Source organism: Phalacrocorax aristotelis, chromosome 8 (assembly GCF_949628215.1).
Source record: "Phalacrocorax aristotelis chromosome 8, bGulAri2.1, whole genome shotgun sequence".
In the NCBI taxonomy this organism is placed as follows: Eukaryota; Metazoa; Chordata; class Aves; order Suliformes; family Phalacrocoracidae; genus Phalacrocorax; species Phalacrocorax aristotelis.
Window position 1 is genome coordinate 46,484,029 of NC_134283.1, and position 21,312 is coordinate 46,505,340.

The window sequence follows — 21,312 nt, forward strand, 5'->3', positions numbered from 1 at the left end:
TCCAGTGCTCAAACACTTTGGCCTGCTCCAACTCTTTATTTTACCAGTCAGAAGTGACAATTAACAACAAAATCCACAGCAATGTTTAGTACTGAAGAAAAACACAGAGACTCCTGTCTGAAGCAGGAGGGATGAGAGCTCAACCAATGACATATGCCGCCTTGCAGTCTTTAGGCAAGACAGCTTAAAAGCTGGTTTAGTCTTTAGTTAAAAAAGCCTGTTCTTTCCCTAGGCAGCTACAGTACTCTTCTATTTGTGGCTTTATGCTCAGCCAGTGTCTTGCAGAGGCAGTGCCAAGAATTTTTAAACAGACTTCCTAATTTGTCCTAGCAGTCTCAGCAGAACAAGGCAGGTTCCCGTTCTCTTTCTTTCACCATCACAGTCTAGCTGTCATCAGGGAGTTGAACTCTGCTCTGGAAGACACAACTCTCTTAAGTGGTTTCTACTCCAGATATTGCTTTGGTTCTCACAGTTTCATGAGGGAAGTAATCTGGTCCTGCTTCCTTCACTCCACAGTCTATGACTTGCTCTCGGTGCGGAATTTCAGCAGCTCTACTCTGAAGCAGAGCTGTAGTAGTCCAAAGGTGCATTGAGCAATAGCTCAGAGGTTCACAGAGCTCCTGGTAAAGAGAGGGAAAATGCATAATGTCAAGTAGTTAATATTGGGAGATGCTGGGCACGAAAGTAGATAGTTTATCCCAGGAGCCAGTATCACAGAATCATAGAATGCGCACAATCATTTTTTATCCATGCCAGAACTTACAGGTGAGACAGAAGCACAGTCCACTGGATGAAACAAATTAGGAGTCAGGCAGTCCATGACTGTCTTTAGCCATATCAGCTCCTGTGAGGAGAAAACAATCTTAGCTTTAGATAAAAAAATTATCAGCTTTCACAGACTAATTGGGAGGAAGGTCTTGGGAGCTCCACAGAACTGCCTATTATGTTATCAGTTCTCATGAGCTCAGTAATGGCCAAACCCAAAACTAAAACCTAATCAACCATGAAGAATAAACAACAAAACAGAGAAGAGCATTCTGCAAAGTCCTTCTAGGCCCTCTATGTCAAAGAATATAACAGAGATGGAAGAGATACAGAGAATGGTGGCAAGGCTGATCAAAGTCTGAAATGGCTTCCTAGCAAGGAAGAGCTAAATACACTGACATTCTTCCGTCAAGAAGAAATGACGAGGAGGATCTGACAGAGGTCTGTGAAACCCTGAATGCCTTGGAGAGCATGAAATGGAAAGCTACACAGTTGCTTAATACAATACTGTAGGCACCAAAAGAAAACAAGTGTCAGGTTCAGAACGCATGAGGTATGATGAAGCTTAGGAAGTCTTTCATGGGGCAGTATGAATGCTATAAAATTTACATAGATTTGAAAAAAAAATTAAAGATGGAAACACTTATAGAAGAAGATCTTATCAAGGGTTATTACATACACAGATGCCACAGGCTGCTAAATGATGGAGAATTCTCTGGGGAAATACAAGCCCACATTTCCCACCATTTTATACTCTTCCATAACAGATAGGAACTGGCTAGACAGCTATACTGTGCCAGAGTATTCTAATGGTATTTTCTCTAATCCCTGCATCTTGCCCAGAGGTCTTCCTCTTACCTTGTACTCAGGAAAAAATTCTTTATAGCCTCCCTTCAGGACATACAGCTAAGGATAATGGAGCGCAAGGCAATAATTCGTGGCATGATCTTCTTCCCTAAGATAGCAGCACCTTTGAATGCCAAAAGAGCAGTCAGGGAAGGAATAACACTGTGGCATGAACAATTGTCCTTGCATTTTCTTTCTTTCCACCCCCAGAAATAGTCAACGTTAGGATTCACATGTTGGGACCCTGCTCGGGGGAGAATTCACAGTGGAACACAAGGATCAGGCGCTTCCGTGGTATGGAAGGGAGGTGAAGCATCTCCAGGAAAAAGACGTGGACCAGAGCAGAACAAGTCACAAAAGGGTGCCACACTGGGACAGCAGCACCCATCTGAGAGACAGCGGGAGTAATTCCTGGCTGGTGCTGGGGCCAGAAAGACGTACATGTCAGTGACTAAAACCCAACTCACGCCAGCCGCCTACTTGGAGTAGTTTGTAGGGTTGAGCTGTGGAGCAGAAGAGTAAGTTTGGAAGGGTTGCCTGAAACCATGTCTTACAGAGTCCACCCAAAAGGCCGTGTACTTGCAACAAATTTTTACGAAAGCGTAGGGAAAGCAGAGCTCAGACAGTGAACCGTCCTAAGGGGCACAACCCTTGCAGATCATAACCTGCACAGTGAAAAACTGTCCCCGTCAGGCACCGGGAGAGGAAGCCCGGCTGCCCGCTGGCTCACCTCGCCAGGCTCACCTGTGCTCCCGTCTCCCACCTTACATTTCAGGCTCTTAAAGAGACCGCTGGACCGCAGGCTGCGCGCAGGGGCAAAGCCAGGCTCCCTCGGGCAGGAGCAGGGACGGCAGCCCGGTGCCCGTCGCTCCAGCGGCGACACCCCCCCCCCCCCCCCCCGGAGAGTCCGCCCAGCCCGCCGGGAGAGAGGGGAGACGTCAGGCGGCGGTCCCGCGACGGCGGCCCCCAGCCATGACCCGGGCACGGCGCTGGGGACTGCCCGGCGGCGGGGGCGGGGGGCGAGGGCCGGCGGACTCAGCAGCGGCCCGCACCGGCCGCGCGGGCTGAGGCGAGCGCCGCCTCACGGTGGTTGGGCCGGCCGAGGGGCACGGTCGGAGAGTCACGTTCGGACTGGGTCGCAACCACGTCACTCAAGAGGGGCTTAGGCTCGTGGGCGGGACGTTGCCCTTACCAGAAGGGGCGGTGTATTTAGCGGGCCAATCACGCCCTAGTCGTAGGGGGCGGGGCCTGCGGCCGGTAGAGTGTGACCGCCCTCAGGCGCGGCACGGGGCGCGTCTGCGGGAGGGAGCTCGAGGAGACGCCCCGCCCCGCCCCGCCCCGCCCCGCCCCGCCCCGCCCCGCCCCGCGGTGGTTCTGTCCGTGGGGCGCCTGCAATTCCTCCAGCACTTTTGGTAATCAATCACTCAATCTGCAGAGCCTCTTCAGTGAATAGACTTATTTCCTTTCACCTGTGACCGCCCTTGCTGTTGGAGCCCTCTTCCTCTGGTGTGAACGTGGTAAGGGTCCGTATGAGGACAGGCATGCTGCTGCAGGACCTCCCAAATTGGAGGTGTTTAGCAGTCCTGAGTGGACTTTTCTGTTGTGAATGTGATGGCTGGGTGGGGCTCTTTTTTTTGTTTTTCAATCATTGTAAACTGGTTGCATCCCTAGCGATGAGTTCCACTGTACAACTAGTTGGGGAGGGGATAAGCATTTGCTTGCCACTTGTTTGGAACCTGCCAGTTCTGTTTGATACTCATCCTTCGTTCTTCATTCAGTCTTTCCAGGCAATTCAAGACGCTGTAGAACTCTGTCTGCCCTGCCTCACTGTCTTTTCCAAACTTAATTAACTGTCTTAATCAATTTCACTGCTTTTTGGACAGAGCTGTTCCACAGCTTTCCTCATTCTCAGTGCCTTCTGTAGTGTTGTGAGTGTGCACATGCGCTTACAGAAGGTGATTGGGTGGTGTAACACCTGTTCTTATGCTTGCTTTCTGCATTGTTGGCAACTGACATTTGGGGGGACAGGGATGGGGGAAGAATGGTTGGTTCTTCTGTCATCTTTTATCTGCTACAGAGCCTTCAGAGATTGCTGGAGGTAGCAAACCTCTGCCTGCTGACTTAATGGGCTTTGGGTCAGGATCCATACTTGTAGAGAAATAGAGCTAGGGGGAACAGGTAGAGGTCCTCTGGTCTATCATCCTCTGCCAAGGAAGACCAGAAGTTCTCCTGTTGTCAACCTGAGATACTCTCACTGTGTGAAAACAGCCGTACTGGGTCAAATGAAAATCCTTCTAACCAATATGCTGTTTCTGAAGGCACCTGTAAAATAGTTTTCATTTTCAGCACTTCCCTTTACTGTATTTGTTTGTTTAACGTATGTTCTTATTTGAATTCTCCCTAGCTGATGTGTGCTCCCAACACCTCTGGATAGCTTATGTTTTAAGCATTGACTGTAGTTCATTCTTATGGATGATGTTCAGCAGTGGATGACCTGGGAAGAATAAAAGACAGCGTATGTAATGACACTACCCTAAAATGCTGCCCCAGCAGCTTGCCACTGAGAAGTATTAATTGCAAAGACCTTCACAGTGGTTTAATCCAGGTCATGATTCCCTGACTTGACTACGATATCACATGAAGCAGCTTCGGAAGGCTCGCTAGAGTCAGGACAAATGATCTTTTCTGCTTCTCCTGTATAGATAAGGGCTGTTACTCTGAAAGAGAAAATAGATTAACTCTTGACAAACTGTGTTGGAGATGGTTAGTAGTCTTATTGACTTCCACAAACAACTTACATGTACCAGATTATTATTTTTTAAATTACAGGCAAATTCATTGGTTCATAACCCTTAGCCTGTCTTCTTGTCTGTTTTCATTTAGGTAGGTTTGGGCCTCTTTCATGCTTCTGGTGTCTGACTCACCCTTCACAAATCTGTCATTGAGATATTTAAGGGTCATCAGACCCACAGAGCCTGAAAATACCACATTTTTCTAAGCACTTTCTACGCTTTTGTTGCTTTTAACTTTGCCGAACATTCTTACCTTGTTATTGTTTAACTGCCCTGGTCACCAGCTCAAAGTTCCCATTATTGCCACATTGCCTTTTGCTCACCAAACCCCAACGCACAGCAGGAGAAAGGCACGCAGATTTGTTAAAACAGACAGTGGTATATCTGAATGGAATTTGGGGACTATTGAAGAAAAGGGCCATGTTAAAAGTAGATCAATTGTGTGGACTTCAGATCAGGAACGAGGAATGTCTGTATAATAAATTTCTTGAATCTGTTCTTCAATAAACTAGCATCACTTTGCTTAGTGATGCTACTTCCCCTGTGCTTGTGCTAAGTTATGTAGTGGATTGTTGGGGTGAGTGACTTTTTCTCCTTTACCTGGAGCGATCCTAAAGTTAACATGTACTAGGATGTGGTAAAAGATCCATTTAGTTGATTAAGATTTTCCTCTACATTGGCTGGGGAGGAGGGTAGAAATAACTCATGATTTTGGGGCTTTCAGAGAGGCAAAGCTGGATCTTGTGTTGAAACTGGCTGTAGTCAGCAAACATGTGTTTTCTTACACTGTGGTCAGGCGCAGCAAGGGATGTGTCTCTTTTGATCAGACTCTGCCAGAGACTCTGGAGTTTCCAGTGAACACAGTAAACAGTAAGAGCTGCAAGGGAGGCAGGGACAGACACTTCACTCAGTGCTGACCATGCTGATTCTGTGGATTTAAATTTTCTCATTTTCTGAAGCTACTCTTGCTTGTGCTTGCTGTGCTTTTCTGACAAAAGGTATGTGATCTGGGATTTGTGGAAGGTACAGCCATGACATGCAAAGATGGGTCCCTGGGCATTAGGGGATTATGTGGGAGGAGGATATAAAAAGGGCTGTATTTTGCGTCGCTGTTTCTACAAAGAAGTAGGAGTGGCAGTGCCCCGAATAGCCAAGAGCAGGGGAGGCAAATGAATGACGGCTATATGTGAGATACTGGTAGTCATCCATGTTATTTTTTCTTCCCCTGCTCCTTCATGGAGGTCACAAGAGAGGGAAAAAGCTTGCTTGTTGGGCAGGAGTTGGTTGACTAGAAGGCTACTTGTAGGCTAAGGGCTTGCTCTCCAGTTAGAGACTGGCTTGAGCAAGTACTGAGTGGAGCAGAAATCTGCTCTTCCACAGCAGGCTGTGGTGACAATTGACATGGCATGCTTCACTTACGGTCTCTGGGGCTGGCCATTGCTACTGTGTGGGACAGTGCAAGGGTTTTGGTCCTTCCTGAGATGTGCTGACTCTGTTTCTCTCCATAGCCTTTCCCTGATCACCTAAATGTGGCCTGTGATGGCAGCTCCTCCAACTCGTGACTGTTAATTTGTCTACATGGATTTTATCTGTTGTACCCACATCAGTCTTTTCCCACCCCCAACTCTTTTGTGGTTTTTTTGTTGTTGTTGTTGTTTGGTTGGTTTTGGTTTTTTTACTGGTTTAAATAGTTATCAGAGATAAGGTCAATACAAACGTGCAATGGACTTGATCAGAGGTTAGTTTGCAAAGTGGATGTGTAAGTTTATGGAGTAAGGAGAAATGCTGAGACCCTTTTCTGGCTGTAGGAAGCACAAGACTGAGACTTTCCTCTTGTTTCTTTTGTCTCAAGACTGTGTTTCACCGTATGTGTAGTCTTAACTCTCCTTGTCCCACCATGCATGATTTTGGCTTTTCTGTGGCATCAAACTTAGCAGCTGGACTATTTGCTATGTGACAGCTCTTCAAGGTGGCTCCTGTTGTTCCACAGCACAGGCATGTATGTCTTATGCTCTCATCTGTCATCCATATCCGGAACTGCAGCTTGGTCATCTTTGTCCAGCTGAGGGTTTGGTGATGTTAGCAGGCAGCCGAGATCATCGGCTTTTCAGCATGTTGCTGAAATAGGCTTCTTTAAGAACTGATGGTGCAGCAGAAAGGCTTTGTGAATTCTGGGAGTTGGGCAGTGCCTGTGGCATCTGCTGCACTTTGGTTTGGTGCATTCAGACTTGTGTCTTAGTAAAGTTCTTTGTGTGCAGTTTCATTTTTGAAGGAAAAAAGGGTAATGAAGGAGGTGATCGCATCTCCTCTTTCACCTCCAAACTCTAAGTGGCATATATTAATGCTCTGCTAAGGGAAAAGCCAGTGAGTTTTGGATATCCAGAATGTAGGCTGGAGTGAGAAAGACTCGTCTGGTCTGTGTCCTCACCCACTTTGTCCCACCTCCTGAGGCTTGCTCCCTTTGTGTAATGCCCTTTGCTGCCTCACCTATCTCACAATGACTGCATCCTTTCTTGCTTGGTCATAAGGAAACTGTACCTGTTTAGGGCAATTTGTGCGAACAAGACAGACTCTGGGACCCATTTCTAAAAATAAATAGCTCCAGCTCTTCGTGGGCACTGGGTAACAGTAGTAACAGAGTCTGTTGTGGGGGTAGCTGGTAACCTAGGAAAATAGCCTTCTCTGTGGTATTATGCAGCTCGTTCGTCCAAGTGTGAGCAATTGGGGTGACTAGCTAAGGGAGTTAACTGTGATGTCAGTCAGCACCCACTTGGGGTCAAACCTTTCTCCAGGAAAGGCAGTCAGCATGATGTACTCAGTGACAAGGTAAGTGCAGGATATTACTAGATGGGATGCAAATATGCTGGAGGGGGTATTGTAGTGCTGATCCACTCACAGGACCATTGGACAAGTGTGGGAGATATGGCTGCGAAGGTGGCAAGACAGAAGTTGAGCTGTTTTGAATAGCTCCCTGTTTTGTCTCATGCAGAGCGAGCTTCCTGGGAAGACCTGAAGCCATATCCCAGGATCCACCTTCCAGGCAATGCAGGCTTTTGTAACCACCCTTCCTGGTTGACTCGTTGCAGCTAAGACACTGCTCTCCAAACGGCAAACTTGCATCTCAAACATCTGCTGAGGACTCTTTTACTTTGGAGGAGACTTTAGCTCCCTTTTCCAAGAGGTACCGCAGAGGCAGAGCAGAGCCAGGCTCAAAAAGCCTGCGTTCTCAGCTTTGGCTAGGCCCACAGTGTCTCTTTTCTGTGTGCACAAAGCAGTAGTGAACAGTCCCCCTTCCTTTAGCCTGGGCCTATGCTGGGAATCCCCCGTGGTCAAGTTTCTCAGAATTGGAGACATCTTGGACCTTCACAGACTGCACTGCTGCTTTTCATTGCTGCTTTTCACTCTTACCCTTCCAAGACAGTTCGTGTGCCTCCATGCCAGAAGTGGTGATACCAGTGACCTTAAGGGCACACAGAGCATGTCACAGGTCCCTGCTGAACTTATAGTGGATGATCCACATGAGGTGGTGGCAGAGGGCTAAAGGGGCAGAAGCAGCAGGGTACTCTAGCTGCACTTTCTGTCTTCTCAGGAAGGCACAAGAAGCCATGTAGCTTCTCCCTTTTTTGTGAGCGTTCTGGTTGTCTGAAAGGATTTTTGGGGTTGCAGACCACCTCACCAATTCCCCGAGCAGCTGGGGCTGCTCTCTGCAGAGGTAGGTCTCTCCCCGCCCAGCATTCGCGCACCCCAAATGGCTGCGATGGCCGAGAGCCCCGCCGCGCTCGGCCCCGGTCCGCACCCCCTCGCTACCCGGCGGCCCTCCGGAGGAGGGCAGCTCCCCGGGCGGGCTCGCAGCCCGGCCGGCCGCGGCGCTGCTTCCCGGCCCGCAGGGGCACGCCGCTCCTGCAGTACCCCGACGGCCCGGGGCCGGCTGTGGCCAAGAGCCAGGGCCCGGCGGCCCACGGGAGGACCGAGAGGCCCCGGAGCAGCGGCGACCCGTCCGCCCCTGCCCTGCCCTGCCCTGCCCTGCCCCGCCCCGCCGGGCCGGGCCAGCCCAGCGGCCGCCGCCGCACCTCCCTCCCTGCCGCGCCGCGAAGGTCTGTGGGGCGGCCGCGGGCCGGAAGCGGAAGCGAGCTGCGCCTGAAGCTGCGGCGCCTCTGTGGCGGCTGGGGCGCGGGGCTGCGGTCCGGCCCTTCCGCTTCCTCCCGGGAGCCGGCGGCGGGCGCGTCTGCGCGGGCGGCGGGAGCCGGCGGCAGCGAGTGACGGCGTGTCCCTCCGCAGCGCTGAGGGGCGGAGCGGCGCGGCCCATGGACCGGCACAAAGTGAAGCGGCAGAGGCTGGACCGCATCTGCGAAGGTGAGGCGGGGCGGGCACCCCCCCGGCGGCGCCGCGTGGGGCCACGCCCGGAGCGGCCCAGCGTCCGGGCGGCGGGGACGGCGGCGGCGACGCGGGCCCTCGTGCGGCGGGAGCGCGGGCCCGGCCGCTGCTCTCGGGCTGAGGTGCCCGGCCCGGCGGCGGCGAGCGGAGCTGCCGGAGGCGGGCCTGGGCCATGCTGCTTGGGGTGGACTTCCACCCAGCGCTTGTGCAGCACGCCGCCTGCGGCCCTGCTGCTGGGGGGCGTCCGTGCCTCATCCTTTTAGAAGGGGGTGGGTGCTAGTGGCTGCTAGACGCACCGCGAACCTACGAGTCCTTCTGCTCGCTTAAGGAGGAAATAGACTTGGTGGCTCGGCGTGCTGAGGTGGGAGAGGGGGCAGGTTAACGGGGAGTAGGCCCGAGGTGGCTTTATAACTAGTTTCAGAAGCCTAGAGTAAGATGGCATGCTTCTGAGTAGACCATCTGTGTTATCTCATTAATGATAAAACACTTTTTATTTTTCTTTATATAGTGGTGGCAGAGGCATTTTTTCCCCCTAGCTTCATTTCCCCATGTTTGTCTCTTATTTATTTCTTGCTTTGACTAACGCCTTCCTAAATACTATAGAACTCTGACAGAACTAGTGACTTGTTGGACTAGCAAATGAGAGTTCCAGAATTCTTGTCTTTCATATAATCGTTTCTGACTTCCTTAATAGGCATACGGCCTCCTATTGTGAATGGCCCAATGCCAGCACGGCCACTGGTTGCGCTCCTGGATGGACGAGACTGCACGGTGGAGATGCCCATCTTGAAGGATGTTGCTACAGTGGCATTTTGTGATGCTCAGTCAACTCAGGAAATCCATGAAAAGGTGGGCAAGATGATGTGCAAGCATTTGGACATAGAGCTCTGCCTCTTAGAGTAACGAAAACAGAGATTGATTTGGACTGCTTTTTGTTGTAGGTGCTGAATGAGGCTGTAGGTGCGCTGATGTATCACACCATTACCCTTTCTCGTCAGGATCTGGAGAAATTCAAAGCCCTCAGGGTCATTGTGCGTATTGGCAGTGGCTATGACAATGTTGACATCAAATCCGCTGCAGAATTAGGTATGATGACAGCATTAGGGCTCTGTTGCGATCAGAACTGAATGTGAAGTGGAACACTACTCATGTATTTCTGTTTCATAGCTGAGTGCATTTAAAACCTTTTATGTAAAAAGATTTGGAGCTGCTTAGTATCAGGTATCTTTAGGAAGCTGACCAATATTGCTGGTAGGTGGCTTGAAAGAAAGATTCTCAGTTCTCAGATTGCTCTGCTGTATGTGTCAGTGCCTTTGCTGTTGTTTGGGATTCAGAAACCTGAATACGGTGTCTAGATACTTCTGGTGAGGTGGCTTTGCGTTGTTTGTGGGGAAAGAATTGGGCAAACTCTGATGTCTGAAAATAGCGTACGAATGCTGACGCAGGATAAACCCACTATAAATGCTTGGTTAGTCAGTTCTCCTGTTAATTTTTTACATGCAGGTAGGTTCTGATTCAACACTTCATTACTGATCCCTTGAGAGCCCTAGGTGTGAGATCACTGTGATCTCTGGATTAGGTGACGAAAAGCTGCTATTCATTAAACATACAGCAGTGAGACTGCTGGACCTCATAGTCTCCTAGGTGAGGTGGATCATCTAAGTACCTGCCCCTTCTTTTTTACATTTTCCTCTGTGATTTGAAACCTTTCTTAATGTAATGCAGATCTGATTAAGGGTAAATCAAATGCAGGCATTAATATATAAAATTAAAACAGGCATTACAGTTTCCAGATCTCTAAAAACAGATGAATTGCAAGTAAATGAAGAATGCATATTTGTCTAGTGCTTGAATTAGGTCTAAAGAATATTCTCATTTGAATGATTCAGCTGAATAGTCTCAAGCGTACCTGGCAAGGTCTTTGGCTCTCATCCAGCCATTCAGTTTTTTGGGCTGAGTTTGGAACCTAATCTACTCTTAGGGTTCTCTGCTTAAAGTCACCATCCATATCTTTGGTTCATTCAGATTCAAAGCTTTCCCTTTCCGCCCCAACTCCACACTCATTAACCCAAGGAGAAATGGGTCAAAGTTCTTCCATCATCAGACTGCTGCTTGCCACTTTTGCTTTGGAGTGATAGTACGATGACCCTTACACATGGCCAGATTTGCTTTTTCGTGGACAATTAATGATTATTTTCATGCTTAGCCAGGCCCTTTAATTCATTCTGAGGTAAGATACTGTTCCTGATGTGTTCTGAACCTTCAAATCAGACCAAAGGGCGGTTCTGTGTGTTTGCGTTTTCTTACATTTAGGTATAATATTGCATGTAAACACAAATTTGTGTCTGGCTGTGTAAGAGATGAATGCACGTGGCTTGTCTGAGTTGGTTGAATGAGATGGTAACCAGTGAGATGAAAAGAAGTTAGGTTTCCCTATTTCCTCTTCTCACGTCCTCCAAGCCGTGTGGCATTATAGCACAATTGCAAATGATTTGATAGAGAAAAGGAATCAAATATCTGGGATTGTGTGTGGCCATTGCTCTCCTAGCTCTCTCGGGAGAGCGTGGTTTGAGTTAAGTCTAATGTCTCCTCTGTTACTACAAAAGAGTGATGCATTGCTGAATTTTATGTGCCTCCAATCATTGCCTAGATTTTATTCTTAGTTTTTAGGTAGGTGGTGGAGTTTTGAGGAGGGAGTTTCCTTTCCTTGGTTTGGCAGGTGGCTAGGGTTACGTTTGGGAAGAGACCATTTTTTCATCTAGTTATTTCATCTAGTTATTTCTTGGCTGGTTTGTTGAATGAAGGATAGTGGTACGTTGCCAGCCCACCCTGCCTTTTTTTTTTTTTTTTTTTAATAGACTGCTCACATTTTACTACAGTGTTCCGTCTTTCCCTTTCCTGACAGTAATTTGTGCTTCCAGGACTTTAACTCTGTTTACATTAGTAATCTACCTGACAGTTCTAGCCATGGGTTTTATGGTCCCTTGTGGTTGTATGCTATTCTAGAGTTGGGAGTGTTATGTGTTAAGTGTAACTTCAAATGGATTTAGAGAGGCTCCTGTGGCTTCTCTCTGTGTTTAATGAGTTAGTTAACTTATTGTTGCTCCTGGAGAAGCTGATGCTTGCAGTGAGCATCTGGACTGTGAGGCATGAAAAAGCTCAACAATCTGTCTTAATGCTTCTACAGTCTGCCTGTTAATCTGCCAGAAGTACCTCTGGAACAAGTGCATCTTTTTGGATGCTGATCTTCTAAAACAGTTTCTTGCATCACTTTTATGACCCAGTTTTCTCATTTCAGCCTGTTTTTGGTTTTTTTTTTTTTCTTTTTTTTCTGGTGAGTGTGTCAACCAAATGGATATTTGTAAGGGAGGAATGGTATTTCCTTGGGGTTACAGAGCTGGCTGGTCACAGCTATGTTGCTGTAGAATGAGTTGCTGAAATGAATCCTGTGATTCTTGGCAGTAGTTCTAGAGCACTGAATTATCTTTCAGCACTTATGCCTGAAGAGCTCTGTGTTGGTTTATTGTTGCGATGCTAAAAATCTTATATGACCTCTATGGCTTTGTAGGCATTGCAGTTTGCAACATCCCTTCCTCCTCAGTAGAGGAGACTGCTGACTCCACCCTCTGCCACATCTTGAACCTCTATCGCCGTGTTACTTGGCTACATCAGGCTATGCGAGAAGGGAATCGAGCCTCGAGTGTAGAACAGATTAGAGAGGTGGCTGGAGGCGCTGTGCGTATCCGTGGGGAGACTTTGGGCATCATTGGACTAGGTAAGTAATGGGAATTGTTAGATTGAAAAGTGAAGTGTGAAAGTTTTTGGGAACCTAAGAGTCACAGGCTGAAAAAAAAGATAATTTTACAGCTGTTCATTGTGAAACACTGACTCATAAGGAATGCTAGTGCCCTATTCTGTGATGCTGGATATCTTCAAGAGTGGGGTCTATGTCATGGGATTGGGGATTTTTTTTTTTTTTTTGGTATTCAAATGGCTAGAAGAATTGGAACATTCAGGCAGCTCTTCTCTGTGACTGTTTCCCTGTGTGCTAGGCTCTGTATCAGTAACAAGGCCACTCGAAAGCTACCAATTCCTTCTCCAAGTTCTTGTAATCAGATTATTACTGCCTCTGACTCAGAGTGCAGATTTGGTTTGAAAAACAGAGTTCCTTCTAGGCTAAGCTCTGGCTATTGCATGGGGAAGGACTAGAATTGGCCACATGGGATCAGCACTGAATAACCTCCTCTGGATCCTTATGGCAATCCTAGGGGTTTCCAGGGCTGCAGTATCTTGGGCCCTGGCAGTAAACTCCAGTGTAGGCTCCCAGTCTACCCCAGTATCTTGTCTTTAAAGTTTGTTTTACCTTTCCTTGATGATTGTGGGTTTTCTTTTGTGAAGGCCGAGTTGGACAGGCAGTGGCTCTGCGAGCCAAGTCCTTTGGCTTCAACGTGATTTTCTATGATCCCTATCTGCCGGATGGAGTGGAGCGATCCTTGGGTTTACAACGAGTAGGAACCCTGCAGGATCTACTAATGCACAGCGATTGCATCACATTGCACTGCAGCCTGAATGAACATAACCATCACCTCATCAATGACTTCACTATTAAACAGGTGCAGCAGGAGCTTGATTTCCCCCACAGAGCACTGTGGAAATGAATGCAAACAGAAACTGCTGCTTTCACAGAGGCTGAGAGCGTGTGAATCCTGCTGCCTCTGTCGTGTGCCTCCTGCTGCCTTTGGAGGCTGGGAGCGTGTGGATCCGGGTGCCTGTGCTTTGTGCTGTATAGCATTTCATGTTAAGAGAAGAATAGGGTTGGCTTTTTTTGCCAAGTAGTTTAATTTATAAAGAGTGTTTTAGGTGATTCAATAATTTCAAATTATCTTTAAAATGCATAATTGACTGGGCCAGTTAGAGCCAGATGTGGTGTGGCTGGGACTGTGTAAGTTTCTTTACACAGCTCTGCCAAAGCCTCTCTGTCCAAGCCCACTGCAAAGTCAGTCTCGGGCTCTACTCCACTAGTCTATGGATGCTTTTCAGTCCTTTCATGAGAAACACCTGGACGTTGTCCAGTTTTGTATAGCTGGATATTTGATTCATGTCCTTTTTCTTTTTTTTTAATGTAGTAGGATGAATATGGAGTGCAGAACTTGAGAGTTCCACTTTTGCCCTTGTTGTCTTGTGGTTTTGTTTGTTCATTTTTAAAGCAAATTTCACAAGCATTGCTTGCAGGCATTTCCCCTGTGGTTAGCTTTGCAGTGAGAGCACTCCTAGTTCGTCCAGGTCTCATCTAATCACTGCAGGCTCCTGCTCATTTCCAGTAGACTTCCCAAGATTCACTTAGCTTCCATGAAAATGCTCATTCTCAATCCACTTAATATTTTTCTTCTTCCAGATGCGCCAGGGCTGCTTCTTAGTGAACACAGCCCGGGGAGGGCTAGTAGATGAGAAGGCCTTAGCGCAAGCCTTGAAAGAGGGGAGAATCAGAGGGACGGCTTTGGACGTGCATGAGTCTGAGCCTTTCAGGTAATGTTGTACATGCATGCCTGCTGCTATCCTGTGACTCACCTGTGCTGGATGATTCCTCCGGGATTTTTTGTTACTTGAGTTACAGTGATACCTGAGAGGACAGATGGGGTTATCACTTCTGGAGACTGGCAAGAAACCGCTCTTTTTTTTTTTTTCTTTTTCTTCTTCTTTACCCCCTACAGCTTTGCTCAGGGGCCCTTAAAAGATGCACCCAATGTGATCTGCACCCCTCACACTGCCTGGTACAGTGAGCAGGCTTCCATTGAATCCAGAGAAGATGCAGCTAAAGAGATCCGCAGAGCCATTACAGGTAATGACAAAGACTGTGTGCTCTGCAGCTGCTGTTGAATTAGTATTCTTTTGTTAGTTCACTGCAAGGATTTTGCTGATTTATTCTGAAAACCTAGACTCTGGAACTGGTTTCTGGAACTGGAGTGTAATTTGATAATTGTCTCTTTGCCTTCTGAGAATCTTGTAACTAATGCTGGAGTGGGACTGTCCCTCCTGGGAAAGCCCCTTGTACCTCTCCCAAGTCCTTCACAAAAATTCCTTGGACAGTTGTACTGTACACCTTTTTTCTGGAGTAGTACATATTGTCTCTTGGGGCAGGTGAGGCTTGGCAATTGCAGTTTGTGGCCAGTAATTTCCACAAGATCACAGAAGTGAGAACGAAGGATCAGTTTCTTGTCTTTTCCAGAGACCAGTTGTTCGGACAAGAGTCTCCCCTACCCAGTGTTGTTCTGTGGAGGTAGATGGAAAAGATGTTGTGCATTTCCTTTCTACTTTCCTTTGTAAATGCTTCAGCGAACGAGTCCCTCCTACTTCTGTCCTCTTTTTTTGTCATTCTTGGTTCTCTTGCAGGTCACATACCTGATGCTTTGAGGAACTGTGTTAATAAGGAGTACTTGCTGTTAGCAGCTCAGTGGTCCAGTATTGATCCTGCAGCTGTCCACCCAGAACTCAATGGAGCTGCAGCTTACAGGTGAGATATGTAGGTTGTCCAGGTTACTGCTTCCAAGCATATCTTCCTACTGAAGCAGGCCAACATCCCTCTTTGGGTTTGAGAACTGCTTGTACCTGCAAGCAGGTATGTTTCTGTTCCTATATACTCTATCTATGAGCTCTTTCCAGAAACTTACAGCAGCACTTCTGAAGCTGTAGCAAGATTTAACATTAACTTGGTCATATTGAGTTCCAGCTGCATACTGGTTAATTTTTCCAAATACTTGCAAGACCTGCCCAAGAGATATCTTAATATAAGAAAGCCTGCTGGGTGTCTGAAAAGAGGTCTGGATCTTAACATTTAGAAGTCATGCGTATATCATTAGGGCTGTGTAACTTATCTGTAGCCTAAATATAGATTATTAAAGAGACATTGTCCAGTGGATTTGGGCAGTGGCCTAAATGGAGTGTATTTCAGTTTGTCTGTTACAGACCTGCCAAGTGATTGTGGGCAGATTGCTTCCCTTTTGTTTTTCTCCCATCTGCAAAGTAGGAAATAGTCTCTTCCCCTCTCTTGAGAGATCTACAGAGGTTTGGATATATTTATAGAGAAGGTACAGGGATGCAGAATGAAAGTAATGGAAGAATGTTTCATTAGCAATTCATAAGTATCACTCTCTTATTTCTCATCTTAAGTCTAGTTTAATTAGTTCAGCTCCTTACTTCTTCTATCTTAGATCTCAGTGAAGGATAACTGTCAGTTTGCGCTCCTCATGTTGATGGGGAGAGAATTTCCAGCCCTTCAGGGTACCTTCATACAGTGCCTCACGGTATTTTCCACTGGAGATAAACTTTGTACCTGTTTTCCAAATGTTTAGTATGTGACCTGAGACTGTGTCTGCCTGCCTGAGAACAGGTGTCATTTGGTATTAGGATATAACTGCTACTCTTCAGCTCTGCAGACTTTTCCTATGTTCTATCTCAGAGCGTTTCTGGTAGGAGGAGGGACTTGTATTCAGCAGGTGCCTGAGGGCACAGTTCCTTCCCCCTTGCGTAAGTCTGTTGGACAAGCTTGTAATTTCTATGTTTCTGTTGGTTTCAGGTTTCCTCCAGGAGTAGTGGGAGTAGCCACCCCTGGGCTACCAGAACCACCAGTAGTGGAAGGGATTGTAGCTCACGGGATCCCTTCTGTTTCTCACTCTGCACCGCGTACCCCTTCCCCAGGAGAGACGAGCAAACTGGAGGCAGACAGAGAGATTCCTGCTGACCAATAGCAGCATCTTTCTCTCCTGTCCTCTGTCAGTAGAAAAATGTAGGAGGGTAAAGGACCTTCTTTAACACCCTACAGAGACTGTTTCCTGTTCATACAGGATGGAAGAATGCATTTCATTACCGGCAAACTTTAGCTCTTGCCTTTATTTTGTAACCCTTTAGTTTTAATCTCAGTGAATCTTTCTCCTTCTCTGGGGCAGGGCAGCAGTGACCTTGCCTCCCCTCAGAAATACTTGGTTTAACCAGTGATTTTTCCTATATATCTGCCTCTGTTGTCTGTGTCAGGGAACTGTCCTTGTGCACTTGAAAATAGAAGTGGAGCTGCTTGATCAGGGATGGCCTTCAGTGTTCCTAACACCAAACTTCAGTGCACACTTTTCAGTTGTGACTTGTAGCTTAAATTTAATTTGGCTGAACCTCTGTAAGTGTAGCTATGGGGAATATTAGGAAAATACTAGTGAATTGGAGAAGTTGTGACTATTGTCTTTATTATGCCCTTGGTAGGATGCAGCCCAAGCTCAGCTCCATGTGTTACTTTGCTTGTTTTAATTAAGGTTTCCTGTGAGAACAGACACAGCACAGGCGTTGCTAGTTCTTGACAATACAAAGTTTTGTCTATGCAGTACTAGGCCTGAAGTTAAAATAACAGTGTCAAAGCCAGCCTTGTAAATAATTTGAAAGGGACTGAAATGCCATCATATGTGTTCTGGTAGCCACTGTGTTTGTGAGGCTTCAGAACAGTTTACCCTGGAGCCTGTGTAACTTGGGAGAAGGCAAGAAAATGCAGAAATGGGAAAAACTTGCACAGGGAGACAGCATGTAGCAATAACTTGCAGCTGCAATTGCTGGTTCCTCACACACACGTACCTCGCGGTCTAACGGTGGTGTTTATTCACAGGGTACCTATCATGTTAGAATTCTAAGCTTTGTGCTACAGGTTTGGGTTTGTTTTTTTTTTATTTTTCATAACTGCATGAACTAGAAGTAACATACCAGTTCAGTGACACTTGCCTCTATGCTGATGGAGAAGGCAGCTTGTAAGAGTTGACCAAATTACTCTACTTTAGCTCTGCTATCATACACTGCATCTCCAATGGTGGGCAGGGCAAGACAGTGTTTTTTTTTACGTGCATAAGCTTTGTGATACTAAAGGAGAAAGAACAGTCTTAGCTTGTCACCTGAAGCCAAGGCAGGATTGTTGCTTTCAAGTCTTCTCCTGTTTCCCAAATGACTGAGTATGAATCACTTCTTTGAGGGGTATGGAGTCTTCAGCAAAACAGGTTCCACAGGAGATTTTTCCTTAATTCCAAATCTTTTTTTAACTTAATCTTGTTACACTTTAGTTATAGCCTTTCTGGGCACAAGATGTAACAATTCCTGATTGATTTGTTCATGTTCTGTGGGTATATTAAAGTAGGTGCTATATGGGAGGCATGCCCTATGTCTGGGTTTGTCTGCCTCCCTTGATTCTTCCCTCTGTTGTGTGTTTGTGACTGGAAGCTGAACAGCTGGGAACAGACTGGAACTACACCTTGGGGTGTAGACAAATTCCTCTGTTTATGCTGTTTATAGTTTGGGAAGCTGAGGAAAGCTTTTGGAGTCAGTAAGCTTTCAGATATTTTTCCTTGGTTTTATTTTTTTCTCCAATACTGCCTTCATATAATGGCTTACTACTGATACAGTAAAGTGAATCATTCCTTCCTCCCCACCCCCTCACTCCCCCCCGCCAATTCTAGACAGGAAAATAGGCAAGAAGTAAACTTCAGGTGTTTTCTTACAGATTTTACACTTTAACTGTTTAGCATTAGTGAGATGATGTTAGTTCTCTAGTCCTGAGTGTCTTTTTTGGTAAGGTATTTGTCTTGGTGAAGGTTCTTGGTTTCTGTGTTTTCATGGACAATGCTGATTCTACTTAAAATTCAAATACCTCCGTGGCTGCTCAGGTTTAGCAGATCAGACTGGGACTGGTGGTAGGCACAAGTTAGAGGAGAACTCTTCTGAGCAAAAGCCTAGAGCTCAGAAGCACTTTGATTACAGCTGTACCTAAAAATAACCAGCAGCACTTTCCTGACTTCTCTAATCTCTAGGAAATATAAATTTTATAAGCTATTAGCTCAGAAAGCTGTTCTTCTGACAGGCAGATGGGGAAAAGTTTTCAGGGACTGAGAGCTCATCTTCTGTCTATTACTACATTAGGGAAGCAGTCTGTCAGTAACTTCTCTTTCCTTATTTTCTGCTGAAAATTCCAGCCCTGCTAGGAAGTTCAGGTCTGAGACTATTTTGTGGTAAGGGGCTTCTAGCTATGAGCTTTGTGAATAGAGAGGATCAGAGTACGTTGACCTTGACTCCTCTAAAGCACAATGCAAAATAGATTTATTTTTTAAAAGAGGCAGTAATTTTTTTTCTTCTTAAATGCAAGTATCTCTCTAGACCAGGCAAATAACTGAGCAGAGGAAGTGAGGAAAGAGCTCATTTGGGGACAGTTGAGTTTCTCAAATCTTATTTTGGTGCCTAGATATACTGGTGACTAGTAAGCATAGGAATTAAATAACCGATGTCATGAGAAATATTTCCAGTTATGGGTACTGAGGAGTTGAAGCTGACAGCACTGATAGTGGCTCTGTTTTATCCAACACTATGTAGGCTTGTGATTGGATATGGAGGCAATTTTCCCTGATTAAAGCCACAGTAGAAAATGTTGAGATAAAAATGAACAGAACCCTTATCATGACCTCAAAGAAGGACTCTCTTTGTGCTTATAGGATTACTCTGCTTGTATGCCATTTGTACCTCTGCTTATAGACTGAACCTATTATCACCAGACGAAGGCTGTTCTGAACAGATAGCTCAAAGAAAAATTTACCAATACTTAAGTACCCTGTGGTCTTCTCCATCCCGAGTGCCAAGCCCTTTGTTAGCACTCTCTCCTGTGTGATAGATGATTTGCAGCTCTCCCTCCCAAGCTTAGTGCAGTACACAGAAGTGGAAGGATTTTTTTGTTTTGTTTTGTTTTTAATGCCTTCCTTCAGAACTAGCACAGAGCTTTAATCCCAAAGAACAGAGTCTCCCAGGGTGAGGCAGGAGTGCCCTAGCTGCACTAATCTGCTTACAGGAGGTGCTCACACTGTCCCAAGGTACATTGTTTGTCAGGGTCACTGCTGCTGACCAGCTTTTTTTATAGAGGACTCAGAGTTTCAGAAATATATTTTTGTAGACAATGACTAAACTGTGAAACATTGAAATAAAGCATGTAAAGAAAAACTTACAGCACTGTCCTCTGTACGGATGTTTTTCTCACTTCCGTTCTCTCCTGACTCATTAGAAAATGTTTGATTACTTCTTGGATATATTTTAATAAAGTTCTCTAAAGAACATGGCTGCTGTCTATGGAAGGGGTGGCCTTAGATAAAATATTGAAGGGGAGGGTTGAAAACCTGTACAGGTAGGTGTCTGTATCAGTCCCACTTTTCTCAAATTAGGTAAGTTGGATCTTCTACACAATCACTCCCTGGACCAGCCACTCTGGCAAATGACTTTCTTTGGATTCTGGAGCGTTGACCATCCATCAAGACTGTGAAGGTGGCAGACTGGTGAAGAAGCCATCTTCAGTGGTTAAGGGACAGCTTTGAATGTAGCCTGATGTTTGCTTACGTTGACTTCTCACACACTGAAGTTCTGGTAACTAGTTCTGCAGCACTTTAAGTGTAACTTAAATATACATGTGTGAACAGCAGTAGCTGTCTTCACCCTTTTACAGTAAAATAGTCTTTGAAATTAATACACAAAATTAGCCCTTGAAACTAGTTTTTCTAACATACTATAAAAGTCAGTGCAACAGAATTAGCATAGAAAAGTCATTAGGTATTTCATAAATTTAACTTCATGTTTTATGGCCTATGCTCCCTGTGTTGATCATTAAGGAAAGTTAGGAACCCTCTTCCTATTCTGGGTGGTTTATATCACTATTTGTCTAGCTGGTGCTGTGTGTCTGCAATATTCAGCACCATGCTCAGGAGATGGGATATGGAAAATGCTGGCCTGCTCTATCATGGCATTTTCAGTGTTGGAGCTGGTGCAATGGGAAGGGGACATAGGACCACTTGGAATCTTTCACGTGGTGGTACTATTTCTAATATGTAGCCGACAATCTTACTGTTTCAGTAAAGAAACTTAAGGCATGAGGGCAAAGCCTGGTCTCCAACGAATGTAGTACTGATCTTGGAGTTACCACGGTGATTGCTTGGACACAAGACACAATGGCTCTGCTACCCTTCAGTAATGTTTTGTGTGTACTGGCTCCCAAGTTCTATGTCGTTGTTCAAAATACCAAAGGCAGACCCTGCTTCCAAAAAAAAAAAAAAGGTCTTTTAAAGCTTGTCTTGCCAAACTGGGACTGAAATCACAATCTAAAGAGTACAGGTAATACATTTCTGAGGATAGGCACATTGTACAAGCTGGTTTGGGCCTCATGTTACCCATTTCCCAGTACAGTAAACTGCATCCCTCTAACCAGAAAGTAACGGAGAAGATCTGTCACCTACTTAGAACAACCTGGCACAATCCTTTTGAATGAATGAAAGTGAAAGCAAGGAGCCTGCCTTTGCTGCTGCTAATTCAGTGTCAAATGTGACTCTCCCAAAGTGATGAAACAGTACATGCACAAGAAGAAAATTACTTATTTCCACAATAATATCCTTGTTCTGGAATGGAGTATAGCATCTGCGCCTCATTCCAGTTTCTACCAGTGCTACTGTGTCTTTACCGCACAAGCAGAAAAAGATGTAAAGTTGCA

At 46.1% G+C, this 21,312-nt stretch overlaps 1 protein-coding gene and 1 long non-coding RNA gene across 10 annotated transcripts; one reads left to right on the forward strand and one right to left on the reverse strand.

Moving 5' to 3' along the window:
- On the reverse strand, window positions 1-2,729 carry LOC142061672 (uncharacterized). 4 transcript variants are annotated; one of them, XR_012662194.1, is made up of 4 exons: window positions 2,342-2,729; window positions 1,624-1,735; window positions 764-844; window positions 1-620 (listed from the first exon to the last, which is right to left on the reverse strand). It is a non-coding gene; the product is annotated as an uncharacterized LOC142061672 (long non-coding RNA). The 4 variants fall into 4 exon arrangements; XR_012662193.1 differs by having other exon boundaries at window positions 2,356-2,727; XR_012662196.1 differs by lacking the exon at window positions 1,624-1,735 and having other exon boundaries at window positions 2,342-2,722.
- Window positions 2,730-2,960: 231 nt separating this feature from the next.
- Window positions 2,961-20,698, forward strand: LOC142061671 (C-terminal-binding protein 2). 6 transcript variants are annotated; one of them, XM_075103064.1, is made up of 12 exons: window positions 2,961-3,128; window positions 7,393-7,584; window positions 7,993-8,115; window positions 8,682-8,756; window positions 9,472-9,626; window positions 9,719-9,863; window positions 12,346-12,552; window positions 13,176-13,390; window positions 14,173-14,303; window positions 14,489-14,616; window positions 15,168-15,288; window positions 20,000-20,698. In XM_075103064.1, the coding sequence occupies exons 4-12, from the start codon at window positions 8,708-8,710 to the stop codon at window positions 20,001-20,003; spliced, it is 1,155 nt and encodes a 384-aa protein (XP_074959165.1). In that variant the 5' UTR covers window positions 2,961-3,128; window positions 7,393-7,584; window positions 7,993-8,115; window positions 8,682-8,707; the 3' UTR covers window positions 20,004-20,698. The 6 variants fall into 6 exon arrangements, with proteins under 6 accessions (XP_074959165.1, XP_074959162.1, XP_074959164.1 ...); XM_075103061.1 differs by lacking the exons at window positions 7,993-8,115; window positions 20,000-20,698 and adding an exon at window positions 16,351-19,785; XM_075103066.1 differs by lacking the exons at window positions 2,961-3,128; window positions 7,393-7,584; window positions 20,000-20,698 and adding an exon at window positions 16,351-19,785 and having other exon boundaries at window positions 7,927-8,115.
- Window positions 20,699-21,312: the final 614 nt, after the last annotated feature.

What these genes read in the sequence shown, in the direction of transcription:
- LOC142061671 (XM_075103061.1), top strand. Translation starts at nt 8,708, where the DNA reads ATGGACCGGCACAAAGTGAAGCGGCAGAGGCTGGACCGCATCTGCGAA. An exon ending in CTCAGGAAATCCATGAAAAG is followed by an intron (nt 9,627 to 9,718) that starts GTGGGCAAGATG and finishes TTTTTGTTGTAG; the next exon opens with GTGCTGAATGAGGCTGTAGG. An exon ending in TTTGGGCATCATTGGACTAG is followed by an intron (nt 12,553 to 13,175) that starts GTAAGTAATGGG and finishes TCTTTTGTGAAG; the next exon opens with GCCGAGTTGGACAGGCAGTG.